Source organism: Lepisma saccharinum, chromosome 4 (assembly GCF_977018435.1).
Source record: "Lepisma saccharinum chromosome 4, izLepSacc3.1, whole genome shotgun sequence".
Taxonomy (NCBI): Eukaryota; Metazoa; Arthropoda; class Insecta; order Zygentoma; family Lepismatidae; genus Lepisma; species Lepisma saccharinum.
The window spans coordinates 77,406,950-77,429,912 of NC_139232.1; the positions used below are offsets into that span (position 1 = coordinate 77,406,950).

Genomic DNA, 22,963 nt, shown 5'->3' on the forward strand with positions numbered 1-22,963 from the left:
AAGCATTACTTAAAGATGCGATTTTTCACACTTGCCCTTTAGTTTTTTTAGTAGCTGAAATTAAACTTTATTTATTAGGATGTTGGAATTTTTGGTACTACTTTACTATACCGGAGACACCTATTAATGATTTATTTCGCAATTTTTTACATTGCTAACGTACCATTCTGAGTTGCAAAACATTTCTTTAGGTGAAATAATGGATTTCTAACGAAAATAATGTCTATTTCTTACATACGATAGCCCCACGAACCATCCCGGGGACGAGGTATGCCTACTACGTTAGGTTAGGCCTGTTAGGTTCGGTTCCATTAGCACTCCTTTTGTTAAATTTAGCATATACGGACAACATCGGAATTACAAATTCCACGGCATCTTCCACACCCGGCAACAACTTCACGACGCATCCTCGACACGGCATGTTGTAGCAGCAGCAATAGCGCGTGTATTGTGCTCTTGTGCAGAAAGCAAATGGTGTCAGCAGCAATAGCGCGTCGGAAATAGATTTTCGTAACAAACCACATGCATTTGCATTAAAATGGATCAAAACTACATTCCCGAACATCAACAACGCTACAGAAAATGATTTGCGTAAGTACTTTCTCCTGTAAATTTCAAGAAATCTGTCTCTGGTATAGTAAAGTGTTCCCGAATTTTTTTCCTACCAAATCTTCATTAGTCTAGTATTTTTGTGGTAACAGTTCGTTATATCTGAGAGACATTTCTTCATTTTTACAGAAGAAACTACGGTAAAACTGTCATATGCGGGAAATCTCTCTAACTCGTTCATTCTCTACTTTTTTACATTCGTACTTACCTATTCTGCATTGTGAAACATTGTTTAACAAGGGATTTCGCTTTTTTTAACGAAATTAGTTTTTATTGTCTACATATCGAGTAATTATTGTTCGATCTTTTCTCGCTTCCTGAACACGCAAAAGGGCAGGCAAATCTTGACTAGCGTTGTGTTTCAGATGGCAAAGCAGTGTTTCAACCTTCTTAACAGAAACATTCCCACATAGACCCCAAAACCATTCATGCATAGCCTCAAAAGCCATTTGGGATAGTATGACCATACATGAACAGCCCCAGAAACCATTCCCGCATAGCCCCAAAAACCATTCACGATAGCCCCACTCACCATCACGGTAAGGTTAGGTTGCTTTAGGTTGGGCAATATAGTGAAAAAACTGTGTGTTTGGAAATACTTACGGGGGATGACATCATCAGATGCTTGAAACATCCGGTTCAAGTACATGGATGGAAATGCAATCAACAGCTTTCGTGCATCGGATGGACATTATTATAGAAAAATACATGAATTGGCCAAATACATTGAAAAATGCGATAAAACACTTCTACAACCTTCCGAAATTACACAGAAACTCAATTTCGTAAGTACTTTATCCTGTAAATTTGAAGAAATCCAGTTCCCGTATATGACATTTTTACCGAAACTACTTACGGAAATGAGTTTCTCCAAGCTTTCCAACGTTCGTCGAGGTATTTTCTTTCATCGTGGAATATATTTGACCGGGAAATCATGTATTTTTCAAGAGAAATATCTCACCGACGCACAATTGGCATTCCTTTTGCTTCGTGAACTGCGTGCTGTGTACGTTTGATGACGTAATACCCTGTCAGTGTTTCCAACCCATTTTTTTCACTATGCTTGCCTAACCTAACCTTATCAGAAATGGTTCATGGGGCTAACCGTCAGCTACCGTGCAAAAAGGTTCGTGGAGCTATCCGTCAGCTACCCGTGCATAATGTAAAATTTTCACACGTGACTAACATGATAGTAGCTATTTTTCGGTGAAGAAGGTTGTAAACACTGCATAACCACAACGTGAGTCAAAATGTGCCTGCCATATTGTGTGTTACAGAAACGAAGAAAGGAATAAAAAAATCACTCTGTACGTGAAAAATTGTGTTTGTTTCCGTGCGAAAAGCATAATTGCACCTTGAACTATGTTCCGCAATACACAATTGGTAAGTACGAACCATGCGAAACACAAAATATCAGATTTTAATGTGTATCCGATATAACGAACTGTTACCATTTTTATTATTTTACAGTGCTTTTTTTGCCACCTTTGGTTAATCACAATATTGAGGATGACTGATTATTATATAAGATTGATGAAAGGACACTCACAAAGAACATCTAAATTTAAATCTCTTCGATACCTCACCTGTCTCTCTTGAGAAAGCAGTGCTTTTTTTTTTTTTTTTTTTTTTTGCACTGTAGAGTTAAAATATGGTAAGTACTTAATTACTTATACCGTTGTATTTAAGTTATACACAATTGAATGAAATTTTTGGAGATGCATGCCATGCAACAAGTAGGTATATGTAGTTGTAATATATTATACATGTTAGATGGTCATTTCATGAATGCAACAGCATAAAACTTTTGTTAGTTGCAACTGAGAACTATAGCACAATTTAAGAGGCAAGATCTGCCATGTGGTACTTTAATCAATGACAATATCATAGTACACATCTCATTTTATATTTGGAATTACTTCCTAATGCATTCATGCCAAGTAAATGTGTTCATAATTTCATTTTCATGGATTTGCATTGCTCAGTTATCCTCCCCAATTTTGCAGTGGTAATGTCGTCGCCTTGTAATCATTGGGTCTTGGGTTCGATATATGGTGGAGCCAGAAGTGGTTCGAATCCCACTTAAAACTGAAGGTCCAGTACCGGTTAGCCTTTCTGTGCACGAAATGGACTTAAAACAAAAACTCAAACCATTACTCAGTTAGATATGTGCTTCATAACCAAGGGAGTCAATCGTCTTTCTTGAGGAATTTTTTGTCGATTTTGTGGGATGTGGTATTTTTGTGGAGTTTTATGTCATTTTAGTGCATTTTAACTCCTCTTAAGCATTATTTTGCAAGCTTTTTCACATTTTTTTTTTTTTACGAGAGAAGGGCCATTTGTGTTTTTAAAGGCAATGTACTTTACTTTCTTCTTACCAGTATGACTTTTCTTCCAAAGGACTTACAAAATGTTCATGGGAAGTGAGAAAGAAAGTAAGCAAGAAAACATGGGTTTGGTATACTATATTTAATAGCTGATATTTTGTCAAGTAATTTTGCTACTAGAAACTAAAAGTTAAAATATACAAATCAGTAATTTTTGTAGTGGATGTGAAACTTTGTCATTTATATGAAAAGAGGAACATAAATTAAGAATATTTGAAAACAAAATCCTCAGGAAAATATTTGGACCTAAAAGTGATGAGGAGACAAGGTGAATGGAAAAGGTTACATAATGTAGAACTGCACAATTTGTATTCTTGTCCAGATATTATTAGAGTAATTAAATCAATACTTAAGTGGGCAGGCCATGTGGCACGAATGGGAGAGGAAAGATAAGTTTACAGTATTCTTGTTGGAAAATCTGATGATATGAGACCTGTAGGATGGCCAAGACAAGGATGGAGGGATAACGTTGAGATGGACCTAAAGGATATCGGTATGGATGGAAAAGATTGGATTGATCTTCCCCAGGATAGGGACATGTGGAAGGAAGGCTTGTGTTCATGCAACCATAATCCTTTGGGCTTAAGAAGGCTAGAGAGTTATTTAATTTTCCTACTGAAGAACTTCCAGGGGTCATAGAAGCTAGTGGCATGTTTTACTGTATGCATGCTTCTCTAATGTCTAATGAAGGATACAAGTTTCTCAAAATTCAAATCTTTGTTAAGAGGCAATCAGCAGCCACTTTGCTTTTGCAATCTACACATATGTTGTTAGTAGTGCATTGAAATGCAGCACTGGTAAGAGGATTTTGTATGTCATCAAAAGAGGACATTCTCAAAATTTTTACAGTATTATTGTATCTTTTATTGAGCATTTTATGTACATTTCAATCGTAGCCCTATTCATAACACTTAATATCCTGCCGGAGAATATCTTGCAAGTCGAGAAAGAGTTTTGACATTTGTTTTAAGTACATTTGGATGCACAGACAAGCTAATTGGGACTGGACCCACAGTTTAAAGTTGGAAACGAAATACATACAATGTGACTGGCGAGGGTATTGAACCTGGGGGTTCCTGTATGCATTGTAACGCTTAATTTCCATGGTTAGATGGTATAGCAGCTTAAGGCTGAATGTTGCTCATGCAGTAGGTAGATGTCTGGGCAATGATTTCCCCCTGATCACATTCGTTCAGGTTGACAATGTAGTGTCTTGCAATGACCTATATGTTATTCTAGGAAAAGAAAATACTTAATTAAGCTGTTTGTCCTCAGTTATACAACCTTGGTGACAATGAAGTTCGACCAGAAAGGAATACGTGATTAAATGCACAGAGGCATAGGCAGTGGAATGGGTGACCCGCAGAAATGACGCATGTGTGTAAGAGGAGGCGTGTGAGCAGTCAAGAATCGTGATCCCAGCATGTTGCACCCAAGGTCACGTAAAGAACGAAAACGGGGAACTATACGCGTGACATTGAACTTCGACCAGGCACCAGACCCATACGGAAAATTCCAGATAGTGGCGCATTCAACGGAAGCATGACGTCACGGACACAATAAGGGAGCCCGCGGTATATAAGCGCGTGCTGTGCACCGAGGAACCGCAGTGCATCATCACCATGGCCAGGGGCAAACCTATTGACAACACCATGAGGAGAAGAGTGGTGGAGTTGCAACGGGATGGACTCAGTGAATGGGAAATAGGGCGCCAACTGAACTTACCCAAGTCAACCGTCCACTGCATCATCAAACACCACCAAAATACAGGTACTACAGAGCCAGGTAAGGCCCCGGTCGAAAACGCCTGCTGAGCATGCATGACCTACGGATATTTAGGTGCTATATCCAGACCAACAATCATGTTTCTGTGGCCGAATTACGACTGTGGACTCGAGAGAGCTTTCACATTGAAGTGTCAACCAGAACCATCCGCCGTTACCTACAGCGATGCGGTTACCGAGTGTACAAGGCGAAACGTAAACCCTTCCTTTCCATGTTGAACAAAGAACAAAGGCAATCGACTACGGTGGGCACGAATGTACCGGGGATGGACATTTCGGCAGTGGAACAGGGTTTTGTGGACGGATGAATCCATTTTCAATGTTGTGTACGGGAAAATACGGAAAACAGTCATTTGTCGGAAGGAGGGACAGAATGAAGCAAAATGTTATGCATGTCGGGTACAGAAACCTGCGTCAGTGATGGTATGGGGATGCATGACGGCATCTGGGGTTGCCCCACTACACGTCTGTGAGGGCATTGTGAATGCACACGCCTATACACACATACTGGAGCGGCATCTTCCCACAGTGCGAAGGCACCTGTTCCACAGGCGGCGTCTCATCTTTCAACACGACAATGCCAGGCCTCATACAGCGCGGCTGACAAGAGAATGGTTGACTCGCCATCACGTGCGAACTCTGCCATGGCCACCATCGAGTCCCGACCTCTCGCCCATTGAGAATGTGTGGCATGTTCTTAAGCGACGTGTGCAACAGAGGGGACCCACGACAGTGGCTGCTCTTATCGCCTGCCTGTAGGTGGAATGGCACCGCATCGATGTGGAATACCTTGAACGACTCGTCCGCAGCATGCCCCGACGCATTGCCACAGTTATTCGCCGACGGGGTGGCGTCACACCATGGTAAACAGGATCCCCTCTAACAGTGGTTGAACTACAATGTCACGTGTAGATGGAAGAAAATGTTTTATTTCGTGTAGACATGCAGCGGAAATTTATGTTTTCCTTTGTTCCGTGTAGCCTGCTGAATAAAATATGTTCAGCATATACATGTGTTCTCCTTCTTTCACAACGCACTCCTATATTTGTGACTGGTCGAACTTCTTTGTCACTAAGGTTGTACTTCTACTTGTGTGCAATGTAGTTGAGCCACTGTTTATCTTGGCCTGCTCAGAATTAACTTTAACCATAGCTATAGATAATGTAATAATTATGCAATCAGAAAGAAAACTAAATGTTCAAAATTTTCTTTCCAGTTGTGATGCCGATCCAGCAGCACTTGCCAAATATGTTATTGCTTTGGTTAAAAAGGACAAACCAGAGTCAGAATTAAAGGATAGCATGATAGAGCAGCTGGACGTTTTCTTACAGCAAGGTAAGAGCATTACATGACTACGTTTTAGATTGTTTCATTATTGTGTGAAGACAATGAACCATGGTCTGTGCATTGCACCATGCAATGAGGACACTTAAGGGTAGTGTGGAGGTTGTGCTGCACACATTCTCGATTTTGACCATACTTGAGGTGATGTGGTCACCATTTAGTTTACTCCCCAGGTTTGGCTGCAGGTACTCATTGTTTTGAGGCTGGGTGAGTCCTAGGAATTCTTTACGCAGGCAAATTAGATCACCCACTATGGCAGTCAGTCAGGTTTTTCACATGGTAGTCAGACATACATCACTGTCAGTAGAAAGTGTATGTAATTATCACATTAGCTAGTTCAGAAATGTGGTGGTGATGAAATATTTGAAGAAAGTTTATAATTGTTTGTGCACTTTTATGTAAAATTTCATGTTTTGTGAAATTTGAGATTTTACACCACAACCCAAGTTCTGAAACTGAACTTTGATAGTTTGGTTCAGTTTTGCATCCAGTTTAGGTGCCAAGCTGAAAAGGCAGTAGCTAAATATGCGAATGAGAATTATGAAAAATTGTTACGTTGCAATATTTTGGAACCACACACTAAGAAGAATAAAGTAGTACACTTAGAATTTATTGAAAATTTTTCTTCACTTTCACATATGTGGATTTGTTACAGCTCAGAGTGGGCCAGTGCACTGGCGTACACGGAGGTGGTGCTGAAGGGGCTGCAGCCCACCCTCCAAATTTTCAGAAAATAAGAAATTCAAATGAAGGCAGTAATTAAGTCGGAAAAACTTACAATGACCCCCCAACCAATTTTGTGTTTGGATGACTTTTAAAATGAATGTTTAAAATGGTAATTGGAGCACATATCTCATGAAAATCAAACACCAACAAGGGGATATCACCGAAATTGATTTACGGTGATCCAAGCGAATATAGCATCTCACTGTACCCACATTCAAATTTAGCTGTAAATTTTGGTACAATTTCAATTGAATTCACATAACCCTTGAGTGACGTAGAAATGTGTTTTGGATTTTCTTTGTAGATATGAAAATCTTTAACTACTGATGCACACATGCTTTCGCTTCCATTAAAATTTACCTGACATGTCACCATAAAACACACGTTCTTAATCATCTAAATGATTGTGTGTATATTTATTAGGACTACATGCGAAAATAAACCAAACTTTTCAAACTGGCTATTCACATTGTCCACCAAAGATTGAGAAAAATTGCTTTTGAATGTATGGATTTCCTCTAAACTTCTGAACTACCATCCTCCTACACGGTGAATCAATCAGAGTAGCCATGTCAATTTCTTGCTTTGTTCTAAAAATTGAAGGAGTTTTGGTTTTGCATATACATTGATAGTATTTTCAGTAGTTGTAGAGAGTCTTAAATAATAGCAAATTCCATCATAAATAACTACTTTGTCAAATGTTTTACCAATCCTTCAAACATGAACCTCCAATCTCGACTTACTTTTGTAAGACAGAACGAAGGGATCCAGCATACGTCAAAAATGCAGACGAAAAAAAATACCGAATATATGGCATAGAGAGAAAGCCAGGGTAACCAACTTTTCAAAAACATTGGGTGGGCTCACACACTTGAATTATAAGTTTGCAAAAAATCACTTAAATTATTGGGCTCACTATACACTCGCTTCGTAAAGTACTCCTTTACCCTACCCCTCCCAAACCGAGCCTCGGCTAAATGAAAAACCACGGTTAAGGTCTCAAGATGGCCAATGCTGATTGGAGCAACAGACATGGGGTATTATTGCACCACTGTAAGGTGCACGTTCTTGAGGCGAGTATTCCTGGATATCGAGAGCAAATTAGCTTTTCTTCTTTTTTCCTTGCACCGGATGACGACCTGTAATAAGTTGCAAGTCAATATGCTTGCTTTACTTGAGAGCGTGGGCGATACCAATGCCCGCGCCGTGATATGTGATATGAAATTATCAGGTGTGTGAATGTGTCAGCGTGGTGTGTTGTGTGCGCATGAGGGGGGGGGGTGAGGTAGGGGGCAGAGAGACATGCACGCGTCCATCGAAATTTCAGACCCGCATGTCAAACTCTTGACCCACACTGCTGACATACGTGGAGGAGTGGTTAACAGAGCACACTACGTTGCCAAGGACACGGGTTCGATTCCCGGCCACCTGGGAATAGGTGTTCTTTAAGAGTGTCCCTTCATCAATTTCACCATATCGTCACTCATCATCTTCGTGGTTAGCCAATAGTGGCAGAAAAGCGACAGAAACAAACAAAAGCAATCAATCAATCAGTTTTATTCTCCACAGACTCTTTTCTCATACTTAGCACCAAAAAAGTCTCGACATGAACCCCTCCCGCTAATTCTTAAACGTAACTCAGGACTTCTAATGGCTGTTAATATATTTTTAAAAAGAGAAGAAGAAAGCACTAATGATTTCCCGATTATATTTGTTTCATGACGAAAAATTTGTAAAAAGTTTATCAAGCAACTAACATGTAGTCCTCTCCGATGTTGTAATTGTAATATCGTCCCTCGTAAACAAGGAGTTCGGTTTCAAAATGTGGAGGCACATAGTGATTCGAGTCCCACTTTAACCTGTAGGTCCAGTCCCGATTAGTCTGTCAGCATAAGAAGTAGACTTAAACAACATCCAAACAAATGAATTTAGCTGCTGTAGTTATTAAAATTGCAATTAAGAACATTTTAAAATTTCATATAAACAAAGTAACGCTCATAATGGAATACAATGCAACTCAACATAAAAAACTAATTTTGATTTAATTTCGTTATTTAGCGTAAAATAAACTAAATCAACCAGTCAATTCTTCTTATATTTCTGAAAAAAAAAAAGAGCCTAAAATTTCCAACAGTCCTCTTTGACCCTGCTACCTAAGGTGCTGTGCTTTGGACTCCGACTGTGGGACGGCATGGGTTGGAGTCTGCCTGGGTTCTCGCCCTGTGTATAGGACCGGTGGCAACCCACCATCGTGAAGAAATTGGGGAGCTACGAGTGAGTAGTGTAACATAAAAATCTCCTCTAACAGCTGAGGGTTCGACGTACCGACTCCACGTTACCCATTACCGGTTGAAGATATCCACACTTCTAGGTGGGATTGTGGGAGGGAGACTGGCAGTCAGGAGATAGACCAAGGCCCTTCCAAGGCTGTAGAGCCATGGGATATGTTAAAATTTCCAACATTTTTTTTGAATTCGTTTTCCATTTGATTGGTTACCTAGGTATATACGTATTTAAAATTTACAATGACACACAATACTACTATTTCTCCTGGATCAGGCTTTGAGATGTCTTCTATCTCTCCAGAAACTGGCATTTTTCTTATTTAACATTGCTTCTCTCTGCCACTCTTGCCCAGTCGCACAAATAAAAATAAACAATTGTTGGGTGAGATTTGTGAAAGGTCACTCCCAATGGTCACGCCTATGTCCAAGCTGAGACTCGAACCCGGAACCTTCGACGACGAGACTGTGAAGAGACAACTAAGGCAGCAAAGGTTTTTGTTAATTTATAGGTCGCTGTTCTATCTCCCATGTTAATCTCAACAAAGAGAAAGGATAAGTTGATGAAATGGCAATAGCAAAAACATTCATGACTGACCAGGGTTCGAACCTGGGACCTCTGGCTTCGCAACGCATTACGTTGTCCATTTGTTTTCAGATGTCTTTATTTGGCAATAATTCCCCTACATTAGTTGTAATAAACATATTTTTTGTAACAAGATCAACATGTCAAATGTTGTTTTTGAACTGACCAAACTCATCTAAGAGATTATGTGTGTGAGCGAATGCACACGCACACAAAAACACCAGAGACACACATTTGTCACTATCATATAGAAATCCTAACTCCCACAGATACACGTAGATTCATTACCGTGTTGCATTTGTAAAGCCGCACTTCTTTTCGTAGTATGGTGACATTACAGTGAAATGATAACTGTAGATAAGTTGCAATTAGTAGATCGCATGAAGTTTTTTCAGGTAACAAAAAAAATAGTGTTATATTTGATGTATTGTTGCCGGCACACATGAATAAAATCAGAACACATTTACGGGTGGGCACACGCAAACTGAAATTTATATATGTGAATATATCTGCAACAGCATCACTAATGTATTTATGTTTTTCGTTATATAGAGTCACTTTTCTACCACTTCTGGCTAACGCGACGATCAGGATAGATAATAATTAAATGAAATTGACGAAGGGAACTTCATAAAAAACATCCATGTACAGGCCGTGAATCGAACCCGGGAACTTCGGTGGCAAGATCGAAAATTAACTACGTAATGCCTTCAGCTGTCGAAGGGAAATTCACGCTTCTCAGTGAATATCAGAAAATCTAAACACCCCCCTCCCCCTTCCTCCTGTAGGTTGTGTGGATGGAGTTCATTCAAGGTCTTGTTTGAATCGTGTTCAAGCGATAAGCAGGTGGGCAGTGTGCATGGAAATGAAGCCTTGGACATGTTTTCTTGCCTTGCATAGCACGGCATTATCAGATTAGATGCGGTAGTTCTTTCTGCGCTGACTGTACATAGTCGCCGTAAATTGCGTAACAAAATTTTTGTATGTAGATATGGTGTGGTGGTAAACTTAATTGAATTCAATTAGAGAGAGGCAATGAAAAATGTTCCTGCGCCACTGAATGCCACCTATACCCAAGTTCAGCCCCCCCCCCCCCTCAAAAAAAATTGCGTACGCCAGTGGGATAGTGTAAGGATTAGTGTTCTTGAAATACTATTTGTTACTTTTCGTTTGCAAGAAAATTGTGATTTGGTTAACAATAACGCTCAGAGGAGATTTTCTTTTCCGGCACTCGCGGCGACACGTGTGCGTGTCTCCGCCATGGCTTCGCCCAGCAGCAGGGAACAACGCTCGGCAGGTAAGGGGACCCCGGTCCGGTACTTTCACCTCCTGTGCATGGCCTTGATCTGCGGGGACATACATGTGAATCCGGGGCCTGTGAAAACGGTGGCAAATTTCTCTGTGTATTACCAAAATACACAGAGCATTAAGAATAAGCTTGGCGACTGTGCAATTTTTGCTTGTGAACTCATGGCATATGACTGCCTAATTTTTACTGAAACGTGGTTGACAAAAAACGTTTGTGACAGTGAGCTGCCATTCGCAAGCCATTTCACCATATATCGGAACTATCGTGCGACTCGTGGTGGGGGCGTTATGATCTGTGTTAACTCAAAATGGCCAAGCAAAGTACGCCACGACTTAAAACGGAACTGTGAAATACTGTGGGTGGAAGTTTCAGTGACTGGTGCCAAGAAGCTTCTCCTTGGCTCTTACTATAGACCACATAAAAACAGTCCTTTGTTCCTCCTCGAAGAATGTCGAGATTCTTTGCTTGCGGCAGTTGCCCTGGGAGACGTTGCGCTTTTCGGCGACTTCAACCTCTCAATTGACTGGCAAGACCCTGTGAATGGAACAGCGAAGTGTACGAACGACACATGGTTTATTGAAACTTTCATCTATGGTTTAAACTTGAAACAACATAATTTGTTCAACACCAGGAAGGACAGCAACCTGGATTATGTTCTGTCCACCCTAAACGATATTGGTATCACGCCAGGTAAGAACCTCCTGACCTCCGACCACGACAGTTTGGATGTTTCTATTCTCATCCCCCCACCCCCTAGAAGAGGTCATCGCCCCTCCATCCAGAACAAACGCTACCTGTGGAACCGAGCGCCGTGGGAGGAGATAAGACTTTCCCTCGACTCCTTCCCCTGGTGCATCTTGGAAGACGGGACGGTCGACGAGGCAGCTGACCTATTTACAGGTGTCATTCAAGCAGCAGTGACGGACCACGTGCCTACAGGGAAAATATCTTCTCGTAGATTTCCGTGTTGGTTCGACTCCGAAGTGCGGGATGTACTGGCCAACAAGACACGAGCATGGCAACTTTGAAGGGCTTCCCGAGTGAACACACGCACAATACCTTTGCGGCTCTGCGACGACACTCAAAGTATCTCCTTCGAAAAAAAATATAAGGAACATATAGACAATATCACTGCAACAATCCCGGAAAACCCAAAAAACTTTTTTAATCTAATAAACTCAAGGAAAAATAACAGTAGGATTCCAGCTGAAATTACGCATGATAGTGAAAGTGCGATAGGGGACCGAAGGGCAGAACTCTTCAACGCTTATTTTCATGGTAACTTCTGCCCCCCGTCTTCCCTTGCAGCGTTGCCAAACGTAAGATCAGTCTGTTCCTCCTCCCTAACAACGCTTGTCGCTACACCTGATGAGGTGAAGGATCTATTGTCGTCTCTTTCAGTTCACCGTGCCCTAGGACCGGACGATATCAACACAATGTTCCTCAGGAAAACTGTGCAATCCCTGTGCTATCCCCTCTCCATTCTCTTGAACAGATGTTTTTCGGAAGGCATCTTTCCTCACGCTTGGAAACAAGCTAACATCACACCGATTCACAAAAGTGGTAACAAAAATTTTGTTTCATCTTACAGACCAATCTCCTTACTCTCTCCTCTGTCCATCATCTGTGAAAAAGTAATCAAAGACAGACTGTACAAATTTGTTTCTCCGTACTTAAGCTCTAAGCAACATGTTTTTCTTCCTGGTAGCTCCTGTCTTACAAACCTGTCTGTTTTACTCTCACATGCTATGGAATGCATTTCAAATAATTCACAATTAGATGTAATATACTTTGATCTGGCCAAAGCCTTTGATACTGTTAGTCATCGTCTTCTGATTCACAAATTATGCAATAGATTCAACATTCATGGCAAATTTCTCACCCTTCTCACAGACTACCTTAGCGATCGCCAACAACGTGTTGTTCTTCCTGGAACTGTTTCTAACTTTCTTCCTGTCCTCTCTGGAGTTCCACAGGGTAGTGTTCTAGGACCTCTCTTGTTCATATTATTCGTCGATGACCTTGCCGACCATCTCACAGCTCCCTCTAGCAATTACCTTCTTTTCGCAGATGACTGTAAAATTTTCAGGGAAATCTCCACTTCCGACGATACTCATCTTCTTCAGAATGACATAGCAACATTTACTTCCTTGTGCCTGACATGGGGCCTTACATTACATCCTGACAAGTGTACTACTCTCACTATCTGTCTCAAGAAGAATCTGTTAAAGTCATCTTACTCCATCTCTGGCAATAACATCAAAGCAGTATCCTCTCACAAGGACCTAGGCATTGTTTTCGACCAAAAGCTCACATTTGAGGAACATATTTTATGCACCACAAAAAAGGCCATGCGTCTCTTAGGTTTACTCTACCGTTTCACTGAAATTAGTGACATCTCAGCCCTCACTTTGTACTTGAAATCATTCATCTCCCCATTAATAGAATACTGCTCTCCCGTCTGGTCCATGGCATGTCCCACTCACCTCTCCAGATTCGATTCAGTCTTTAACTTCTTCCTAGCTATAGTCCGTCACAGGGTTCCCTCATTACACAATTTTTCATCTCCGCATCTCTTGTCTTTTCTAAACTTACAAACTGCTTATCAGCTACGTTTGCAGAATGATTTCAGTTACTTATACAAAATTGTGAATGGCAAAATCCGCTGCAACACACTCCTTGAGGAATTCCACTTTAGAGTACCTATGCGCACAACTCGCAATACAAGGTTATTTTATACTAAAAAACCTAGACTAGAAATTCAAAAAAGATCTCTCTTTTATAGACTTGCAGCACAATACAATGATCTCCCCTCAAGTATTGATATATTTTCCTCCGAGTTTGCCTTTCGGTCTTCTATCAGAAGAAATACTTGTAATTAATATCACATAGTGCCATCTCTTACTTATTTTTTTGTTCATTTGCTATTCACTTTTATGTTGTTTTGTTACTTTTAATTATTTCTTATTTATTTTTTTTTATGCTTATTATAATTATTGCTTTCTCATTGTTGACAATTTCAGTGTAAAATGGGCACCTGTGCTGTATCTGAAATTTTCTCAAATAAATAAATAAATAAATAAATAAATAAATTCAACCTCAATTAGTTTTGAAAACCAAATATCAGTTTTTGAAATCTGAGAATTGAATCTTGCATTGCAGTGTTTAAATGTAGGTCATACAACCAGTATTCTGTCGAACAAGTACATTTTTGCTATTTTTATTATTTTTTTAGTGCCACTTTGGTTAATTGTGGTTATGAGGATGAGTGATTAGATAAAATTAATGAAAGGAAAGACACAGTATCGATTGTCCTCAATATTCGCTAAGTTTTGTGGAGAGTGGCAATTGCCACCATATGCTTTTATGCTTCATATATAATATGATTGTTATTATTACTACTACTATTAAGGTGGAAATATGAAGTGCAGAAAGTGATAGGATTGAAAATGAGGGGTGCATAAGGAACCCCTCAGACTGTTTAGTTCTTGCTATTGTACAACTGTTAAAATCATTTATTATTATTATTATTATTGTAGAGACGAAAAACTTTGTGGAACTCCTGTTCAAGACACTTGAGAGCAAGGCATATCTGGAGTTTACGGAAACGAAGCCTGTTGTGGCTCTGAAGGTTGAGCCTCAGCTACTGATTCCAGATTCCTCCACGTCCATTCCGACTGCAGTCAACACCTCTGCGCCTGTGGTTCATCCAGTCTGCCCTCCTAGTCAAAGCAATTCTGTCCCCGTGCAAGTGAAGAAAGAGGAAGCTAAGAAGGATGAGATAACTGGAAACGTTCGACAAATCCGCAAGGCCGATTCAGTAAGTAGTATACCTTCCCCTGGACAATTTCAGGGTTACAGATGTAACATTTTCAAACTTTAGCTGTGAGTATTCTTTAAATGTACAAGGTGCATTCAATAAATAACCGGAAAAGTAGTATAAAAAATCTAAAATACGACCATGATTGTTATATGTTTGTTATTGTGTGAAGGCATCTGTAAGCTATTCATAACTGGGGCTGGCTTAGAAAACCAAGAATTCATTGTGTCTGCATGTTATGTTATACTGGGTTTCCTTACCATCTCTAGTACTTCAAGACGGTTTTCAATCTCTTTGACTATTTGAAAGGGAAAGGTGAATATCGTGGGAAGGGGGCATTGTTCATTTATTTGAATTTCATTTTCTCAGTTGCTAAATAGATTTAGTACAAGAACGCAGATGATTGAAACAATATTCATGATTATTGCAAATTTGAATGATCATAAATTCCCTTTGGCACCATGTATTCTTTCCATAGAAAATAGTAAACAGTGCCAATAGTTTTTTGAAGGTTTCGGTGTCAGACAACCATTCTAACTTCCAAGGTTGAAAGTTTGTAAATTGTTAAGCCGTTCCCCTGTTGCCACAATTCAGGTTGGGGTATTTAGTGCTTTCAAAAATTTAATATTATATTGTTGATGTTTGTGGTTCATCTGAAAATTCTAGTGTTTATGAAATAAAGGTAAATGTCATACCATGTATACTCAGCATCATAAGTGGTAAAACTACTTTCCTAGACATGTATTTTCTAGTTTTTCTTGTATGTACGTATTGCTTGCATTCTAGAATTATTTCTCTTGTAGTCTATGGTTATTACAAGCAAAAAACACAGTTTTTCGTTGTGACGTTTCAGACTAAAAAGAAATGTGTGATGAAGGGAGCGTGTGATCTCCTGAAACGTCACAACGAGAAACTGTTTTTTTATGCTTGTACAAGGTATCCAAAAAAGTTCGTGCCACTGGAACTAAAAGTGAAAGTCAAACGGCATGTGTCGTCAACCCTGTCTGGATGACGTCAAAAGTTTACATTCCCGGCAACCGTCAGTCAGTGCACAGTTGGGAGTCGTGTCGATCGCACAGACAGCAGGTCTGTAGGAACTACAATCCTGAAGGGAACATGTCAGTGTCAAAGGACGTTTTATGGCCATGTTTTCTGTATGAGTTCAAATTGGTCAGCAATGCTGCAGCCGCTGCTCGAAAGATACGCTCCGCGTTTGGAGAGGCATCAGTGAGTGAGCGCACAGCGCGAAGGTGGTTCAGTTGCTTTGCATCGGGCGATGAGAGCCTCCAGGACAAGCCTCGAGCTGGATGTCCCGCCACTATCGACAAAGCCCTGCTGAAGGAGACCATAGAGCGTGATCCACAGCAAACGTGCAAAGAATTTGCACAAGGGTTTGGAGTGTCTGAGGAAACCATTCGATTGCATCTCCACAACCTCGGGAAGACTTGGAAGCTCAGTAAGTGGGTTCCTCACGTTCTGTCCGAGGAAAAAAAACACCAGCGGCTCACCATTTGCGCATCATTGCTGTCACCCCACAAGAAAGCCCCATTCCTGGACCAGATATTGACATGTGACGAGAAATGGGTGTTATACAGTAACCACAAAAGAAAACAACATTGGTCGTCCCCTGGTTCTGTTGCATTGACTCCCAAAGAAAACATTCATCACCAGAAGGTTCTGCTCTGCGTTTGGTGGACCAGCGCTGGTGTTGTGCACTTTGAATTGCTAGAGCATGGCAAAACTATCACATCCGAGGTGTACTCGTCCCAGTTGCAAAGGGTTGCAGCTGCACTGCGTCCGAAGCAGCCAGCACTAGTCAACAGGAAAGGAGTGATCCTTCTTCAAGACAACGCTAGACCTCATACGGCGAAAGCGACCAAGGAGGTAATCAACACACTTGGTTGGGAAATTTTACCTCATCCTCCTTACTCCCAGGACATTGCCCCATCCGAATTTCACTTGTTTTTGGCCATAGATAACCATTTGCGTGAGCAACAGTTCCGAAACCGAGATGATGTCACACAGGTCATAGGACAATTTTTTGCTTTTAGGGACCAGAACTTTTACAAACGTGGGATTTATAAGCTTGTATCTCGTTGGGAACATGTAATTGAAGCTGAAGGAGCTTATTTTGCTGAATAAAACACATTTGCCAGAAATTACAGAGTCTTTATTTCTCACTGCAATATATGGCATGAACTTTTTTGGATACCTGGTAATAACCGTAGACTACAAGAGAAATAATGTATTTTCCAATTTGATGCAAATTTTAGCCACCTGGCTTTTTCATCAGGGGCAGAAAATGAATGATTTACCCACAAGCCAAAAGAGCTTAAGTGTGAAAAAATTAAAGGTAAGGTTAAAAGATTGAAACCTTTTGATACCAGGCAGCCATATCCTTGTCCACTACCAGCAAGTCAATCCTGCCCCTGTCAGGTAATCAAACCAGGTAAGTTTCAAGATTTGAATCAAATTAGAAGGAACCATCCAGACATTAGTCACTTAAACATTTATGTAACTTTTATAGTGATTGTTTTTTCGAACAGGTGGTAAACACTTCAATAATTTATCTTGTAGGATAAAGATGAAAAATCCCGTAGAAACAGACACCGATCCCCAAGTCCAAAAGCAAGATCTAGATCACACTCCTGGGATAGGTCCAGGAGGTCGAGAAGCAGAGACCGAGACAGGGTACGCGAGAAGAACAGAGGATGGGAAGAGAGGAGGAAGAGGTCTCCTGGTAGCAGGCGCTACGAAAGAGATGGCAGGGAACGGAGGTAAGGTTTTGTTATTTCTTTGTATTGGGTGAAAATAGTGGAGGTAAAGCTTGAAGTGTAACCTGTGTTAGCAGATGATGTGGTGTAAAAAACCAGGAATTACAGGCAATTAAATCTAATACCAATTGAATCTCAATAGAAATTTCAGTAACTACTTGGGTCACTGCATTCTGGATGTAAACAAATGAAAAAGTGTATGGTCCAATATACTTTAATGGTAAAGTACATTTGAAGCTGTTTGCTAAATTCAAGTGAAATATGTGAACTCGTATCACACTAGTAACTGCCAGGAATTTCTATGGTCCCCACTCACTTGAAAACCTGGAACAGTTTTGTGATATTTAATATGGTTCTTGTAATATCTCAAAATATCGATAGCTACTTTTGGACTTTATTTCCAAGGTTTGTTATGGTTTTGCTCTGATTTAAAGCAGGAAAGTCTCTATTTTGTACACCAGGCATCTTCAGACGCTTGAAGTGATGTTTCCTGTAGGAAGGCCAAGATGAAGTAGTAGTTAATTTAGTCATTAGTTTCAAGATTCATCAGCTTTATTTCTTCCAGAAATAATTTTTCATCTTTACAGAATTTTACACAGAATATCTACATTTTCCACTGTCCGCAATCAAAGTTTATAAATGTAGATGATTTTAATAGCTTATCCTTTAGACAAGTTAAGCTTTAATATATTACAATTAACTAATTAATCACCTTAGAACCATTTAATTCCACATGCAGCATCCGTTGTTTTTTCTAGTATATCTATCCCATCTGAATATCTCTTATTGTCCATCGCAGACTCATAATTCTAATGTGCTTCTCAATCATGCTACTGCAAGCAGCTACCATGTTTTCTCCTATGAACATCAAAGAATAATTTTATGAAATTCTTAGTTGAGTAAAATATCAAATATAATTTCCCAGGTGGTATTGTCCATTCTGTGGACACTTGTAAGAAATGTTCCTATAAAAGTGCAGCGCTGTTCACTCCACATCAGAAAATTTGAGGGAATGGAAGTCATTGTGATTTCAAGGGACAGTTGCTGGCCCCCGTGGCGTAGTGGTTAGCACATTGTGCTCCCAACGCCAGGGGTCCTGGGTTCGGATCCTGGCCTGGGCATGGATGTTTGTGAGTGTCCATTCGTCAATGTCATAACATCATGACTTATCCCCATCTTCGCAAATTAGTCAAAAGTTGCACAGGAAGCGAAGTAAAATAAAGCAAAGAAATCAATCAATCAAATTCAGGGGATAGTTGGAGGTGCTTGTCTTGCCTTTTGTATGAGATTTTGGAGATTTAAGTTCTGATATCCAAACTTTGACGAGATCACATGTGGAGCAGCTTCTCAAGGTGAGAAATTTTGCAAATTATTAATTATTATGAATTTAGTGATGAACATTATGTACAGAACTCATATGAAAATTTATGTTTGCCTAACTTGTATTTCCATGGAGTAATACAATAAGAGAAAACATTTTGTCCCCTCCGTGGATGTCCACTCCATGGACCAAATGCTCAAGGAGGGATAGTGTTATCCATGGTCATGTTTTTTTTATCATTTGTTGAATCCTTATCAATAAAAATGTTTGTAATTTTAGACCCAGTTATCCTTTGGAAGTCAGTTCTTGCAGATTCAAATACATTTATTTTAGGGTTGAGTCGATACTGATTCCCACCGATACCGATACTTAAAAATTTCAATAATTTAAATTTGTTCAAAATATTGATCAATATTGGTCTGTAAATATTCTTCTCAAATCATATGCATCAATTTACCAAGAAATTTTCTTTAGAATATTCAAGAACTGCATCAGGATTTTAAAATAGATATTATGTAATCACAAAATATAGATTTTCATGCAAAATTGGTGCAAAATAAAAAGAAAGTTTGTATTTTGCATAATTCCCAGGATAATTAGACTCCGCTGCATTTTTGCGGACCGTGTGAAAGACAAAAAGGCCGGAAAAGTTTCAGCTGGTATCGGTAGATGAATTCCAACTGATACATTCCGATACCACTGATATCGGCTCAGCCCTAATTTCTTTATTTTCTTGTTCACCAAATGAATAAGCTATCTTATTGATAAGGAATTCATTTTTTAAAACATAAACTGCCACATTTGTGGTAGTTTCAAATATTTTGATAATGTGTGTGAAACTGACAACTCTCAAGTTTTCTTAATTCTGAGTAAGAAACTGAAATCAATTGAAGGGTAGGAGGAACCAGGAAAGTCAATTTTTTGTCGTAAGCTAGGTAGTAGTGTCATTTCCTGTTATGTGGATGCTATACTGGACTTTACAACATGCTCTCTTCCATTTTTTTACACTATAAGGGGGGAACCCCCGAATGTATCCTAGCCTCCACCCGCATACATTCGAGGGTATGCGCATGTCCCAGTGCCTCTGATATAAACTGGGACGGCAGTTGCTCGTTTTACGGTTCCCCCGTTATTGTTACGCTCCATTACTTTATTTGAAATTTGCATTTTACATAAATCTTCACACTTTATGAATATGAACAATTATACATCTAAGAAACCAATTTAAACAAGGCCTCCCCGATAGCGCAGGGGTTGTGTCGTCGCCTTGTAATCAAGGGGTCCCACGTTCGATACCCGGTGGAGACATATCGTGTTCGGATCCCACTTTAAACTGTATGTCCAGTCCTGATTAGTCTTACTGTGCATAAAGTGGACTTTAAACACCAAATCAATCAAAACCAATTTAAATATTTTGATTGCCAACAATTGAAAGTCAAGTGGAGGGATATTGACGGTTGAAATTATTATATTTGTTTCTCAGTTCGCATCTAGTGTGGTTACCGTAATGTAGTGTCGGTTCCTTTTCCTTTGTTGTATGTGCAGTATTATTATCGTGTGGCGAAATACGTAGTAGAAGTGTCAGCAGAAACAGTTTTAGGTGATGTTAAATCTAAGTCTATTGTTTCATTATTTATGAATGATTTTTAATCACATGTGTGAATGTTTTAAAGGGTACAAGTGTTTTAATACAGAGCATGCGATTAGTGGAAATGATGTATCATGATAACAATACTACTGTTATTATTATTATTATTATTATTATTATTATTATTATTAATAATAATAATAATACAGTGAAACCCCGGTTTTATGTTCCCGCATTATACGTTTTCCCGTTTAATACGTTCATCCAGCCAGACCCCGGCAAAAGGCTTTGTTAAGTTATAGGATGTTCACCCCGATCTTACGTTCGCTCTAACTCCAGTTTCCCACATTATACGTTTTCTGATCCCTGACGATGTCTTAAAATTTGGCAGAAACCTGTTCTGTTGACCACGTGACTTCTCCCTCCTTTTCCTTGCTCTCACAGCTGGTTCATTCACCATGCGACCGAACTTCCAGATGTTAGGCTTTCATGCGAGAGGAGGGAGTGAAGAGGCATGGTTCAGTGGAGGGGGGAGGTGGGCACAACTTGCATTTGTCCCACCTTCCTTGACTGACAGAAAGGAAAATTGCACTTCTTACATTCCCCGTAAAGATACAGTGGGCTGATTCTTCTACCTCAGGATCAGACAACAAGCACACTGTTGCCAAACCTATTCTTGCTAAATAGTGCTTTCCTTAGAATTTGGACAAAACGAAAGTTCGCCCTCCCCCCTCCAAGTGGACAATTAACAACAGGACTTCGATCACTATTCACTTCTTTTCCCCCACAGGTTTATGGAATGAAAAAGAAAAGCGGGGAGGGGATTTGTTTGTGAAAACTTTTCCTTTCTTCTTGCCTGCAGCGTTGGAATGGAAAATAAATAAGAAGGGTATATATTTGACGATATACTCGTATATCGTGGAGACGATATATTGCTGATATATTGCCGATACCAGGATACGGAAAAAATATCAAATCGATATTTTCGTGACTATATATATCGCGATATGAAATTTCCGATATCGTCCATCCCTAGTAAATGCTACCCAAGCATGGTGCTGATCACAACACCTTCAAATTGACCGATATCGAAGAATAGGGGGTTATCAGAAGGTTGTTTTGCTTTTGAAGATTACTAAACACGAGCATCAGACACAAAGCGAAGAGTTAAAAGACAAGCTATTTTTTTTTCTTGTTTTGCCTTCTGATAAACATCTTGAACATACAAAAGACTGACGGAAGAAAATTCACACCATGCTAATAATAATATACTCGATACTTTTCTTGGGAACCATTAACCTGCTGAAAATATCACGTGCGAAATATTAAATGTGGAGGGGGGAGACAAAAAAATGTTACTTACGGGAAAACTATTGGTGGAAGGGGTGTTTGCCATCCGCAACACTGCTAAATCCAAGGTAAATAACAATCTGTGGCATGGCCAGGGGAGGGTTTGATGGGGGGGGGGGGTCATAACCCCTCTTTTGCAGAGTATTTCTAAAAAGAAAAGACAAGAACGTCAAAGGCAGGAAAAGATGGAAAATGAGGGCTGACTATTAAAGAAAGTATACGTAACCACCCCTCCCTTTCGAAGATCCTGGGCACGTCACCGATAATAAACCCCCCTATTGTGGCATCTAAAAATGCGTAAGTTTGACAAACATTGTTTTCAGTTCACTTTATGCTGTTGTGCTGATCGGGACTGAACACATTTGCAGCTAAGAGTGGGATCTGTAATATTCTACATGTCTTCACTGTAAACTGAATCCAGGACACTTTAATTACAGTAGATAAAGATACTTGATGTCCAATTATAAATGATCAAACAACACCCCCCTTCAGTTACCCAATACCTCTAAAACTAGCAACCAATTACCAGTTTACAGAGTAAATGAAGATCCCCCACAATCAGAAGCATAAATTGAAGGTAATAGGTGGCAGATAGAAGCAGTCACCTACTGTTCCTACCCTCGAAAGTGTGTGATGTTAATCTGCCACTGATTTTCACAGCAGGTCTTGCTTTTTACCCTTAGAAATTCATAACCATTGTTCTTTACCATTGTTGAGTTATTATTGACACAATATACCCTCTAAAAGTTGATTGTGAAGTCATTTCTTACTGACACTTGAGTTTCACCTGTCCCTTATGCTTTTGGGCTTTTTACGTTTCCCGCATTTTACGTTTTTTTATTTACAGGCCCCAGAAAAATGTAAAATCGGGGTTCCACTGTAATAATAATAATGTCAGCAGGGTCCAAAACAAAGTATAATCTAGGGACACATATTTTTTATAAATACTCCCCCACTTTGAAGAACCTAAGAAAAGGTGGTAACACTATTAACCTGCTTTCCATATTAAAAACACTACAGGTTTTTTTTTATTTTTAAAAAAGAATTTTGTTTGGTGGTTATAAAAGACCAGATAATGAAGGT

The 22,963-nt window shown here is 39.7% G+C and overlaps 1 protein-coding gene across 4 annotated transcripts in view; it reads left to right on the plus strand.

Annotated features, from left to right (window-relative positions):
• swm (Zinc finger protein swm) overlaps window positions 1-22,963 on the plus strand; it is a 103,857-nt gene that overhangs the window by 817 nt on the left and 80,077 nt on the right. For all 4 annotated transcript variants that reach the window (XM_083120822.1, XM_083120819.1, XM_083120820.1 and 1 more), the window contains exons 2-4: window positions 5,997-6,115; window positions 14,567-14,847; window positions 17,425-17,624. In XM_083120822.1, coding sequence (XP_082976948.1) covers window positions 5,997-6,115; window positions 14,567-14,847; window positions 17,425-17,624 — 600 coding nt within the window. The remainder of the gene's footprint in view (window positions 1-5,996; window positions 6,116-14,566; window positions 14,848-17,424; window positions 17,625-22,963) is intronic.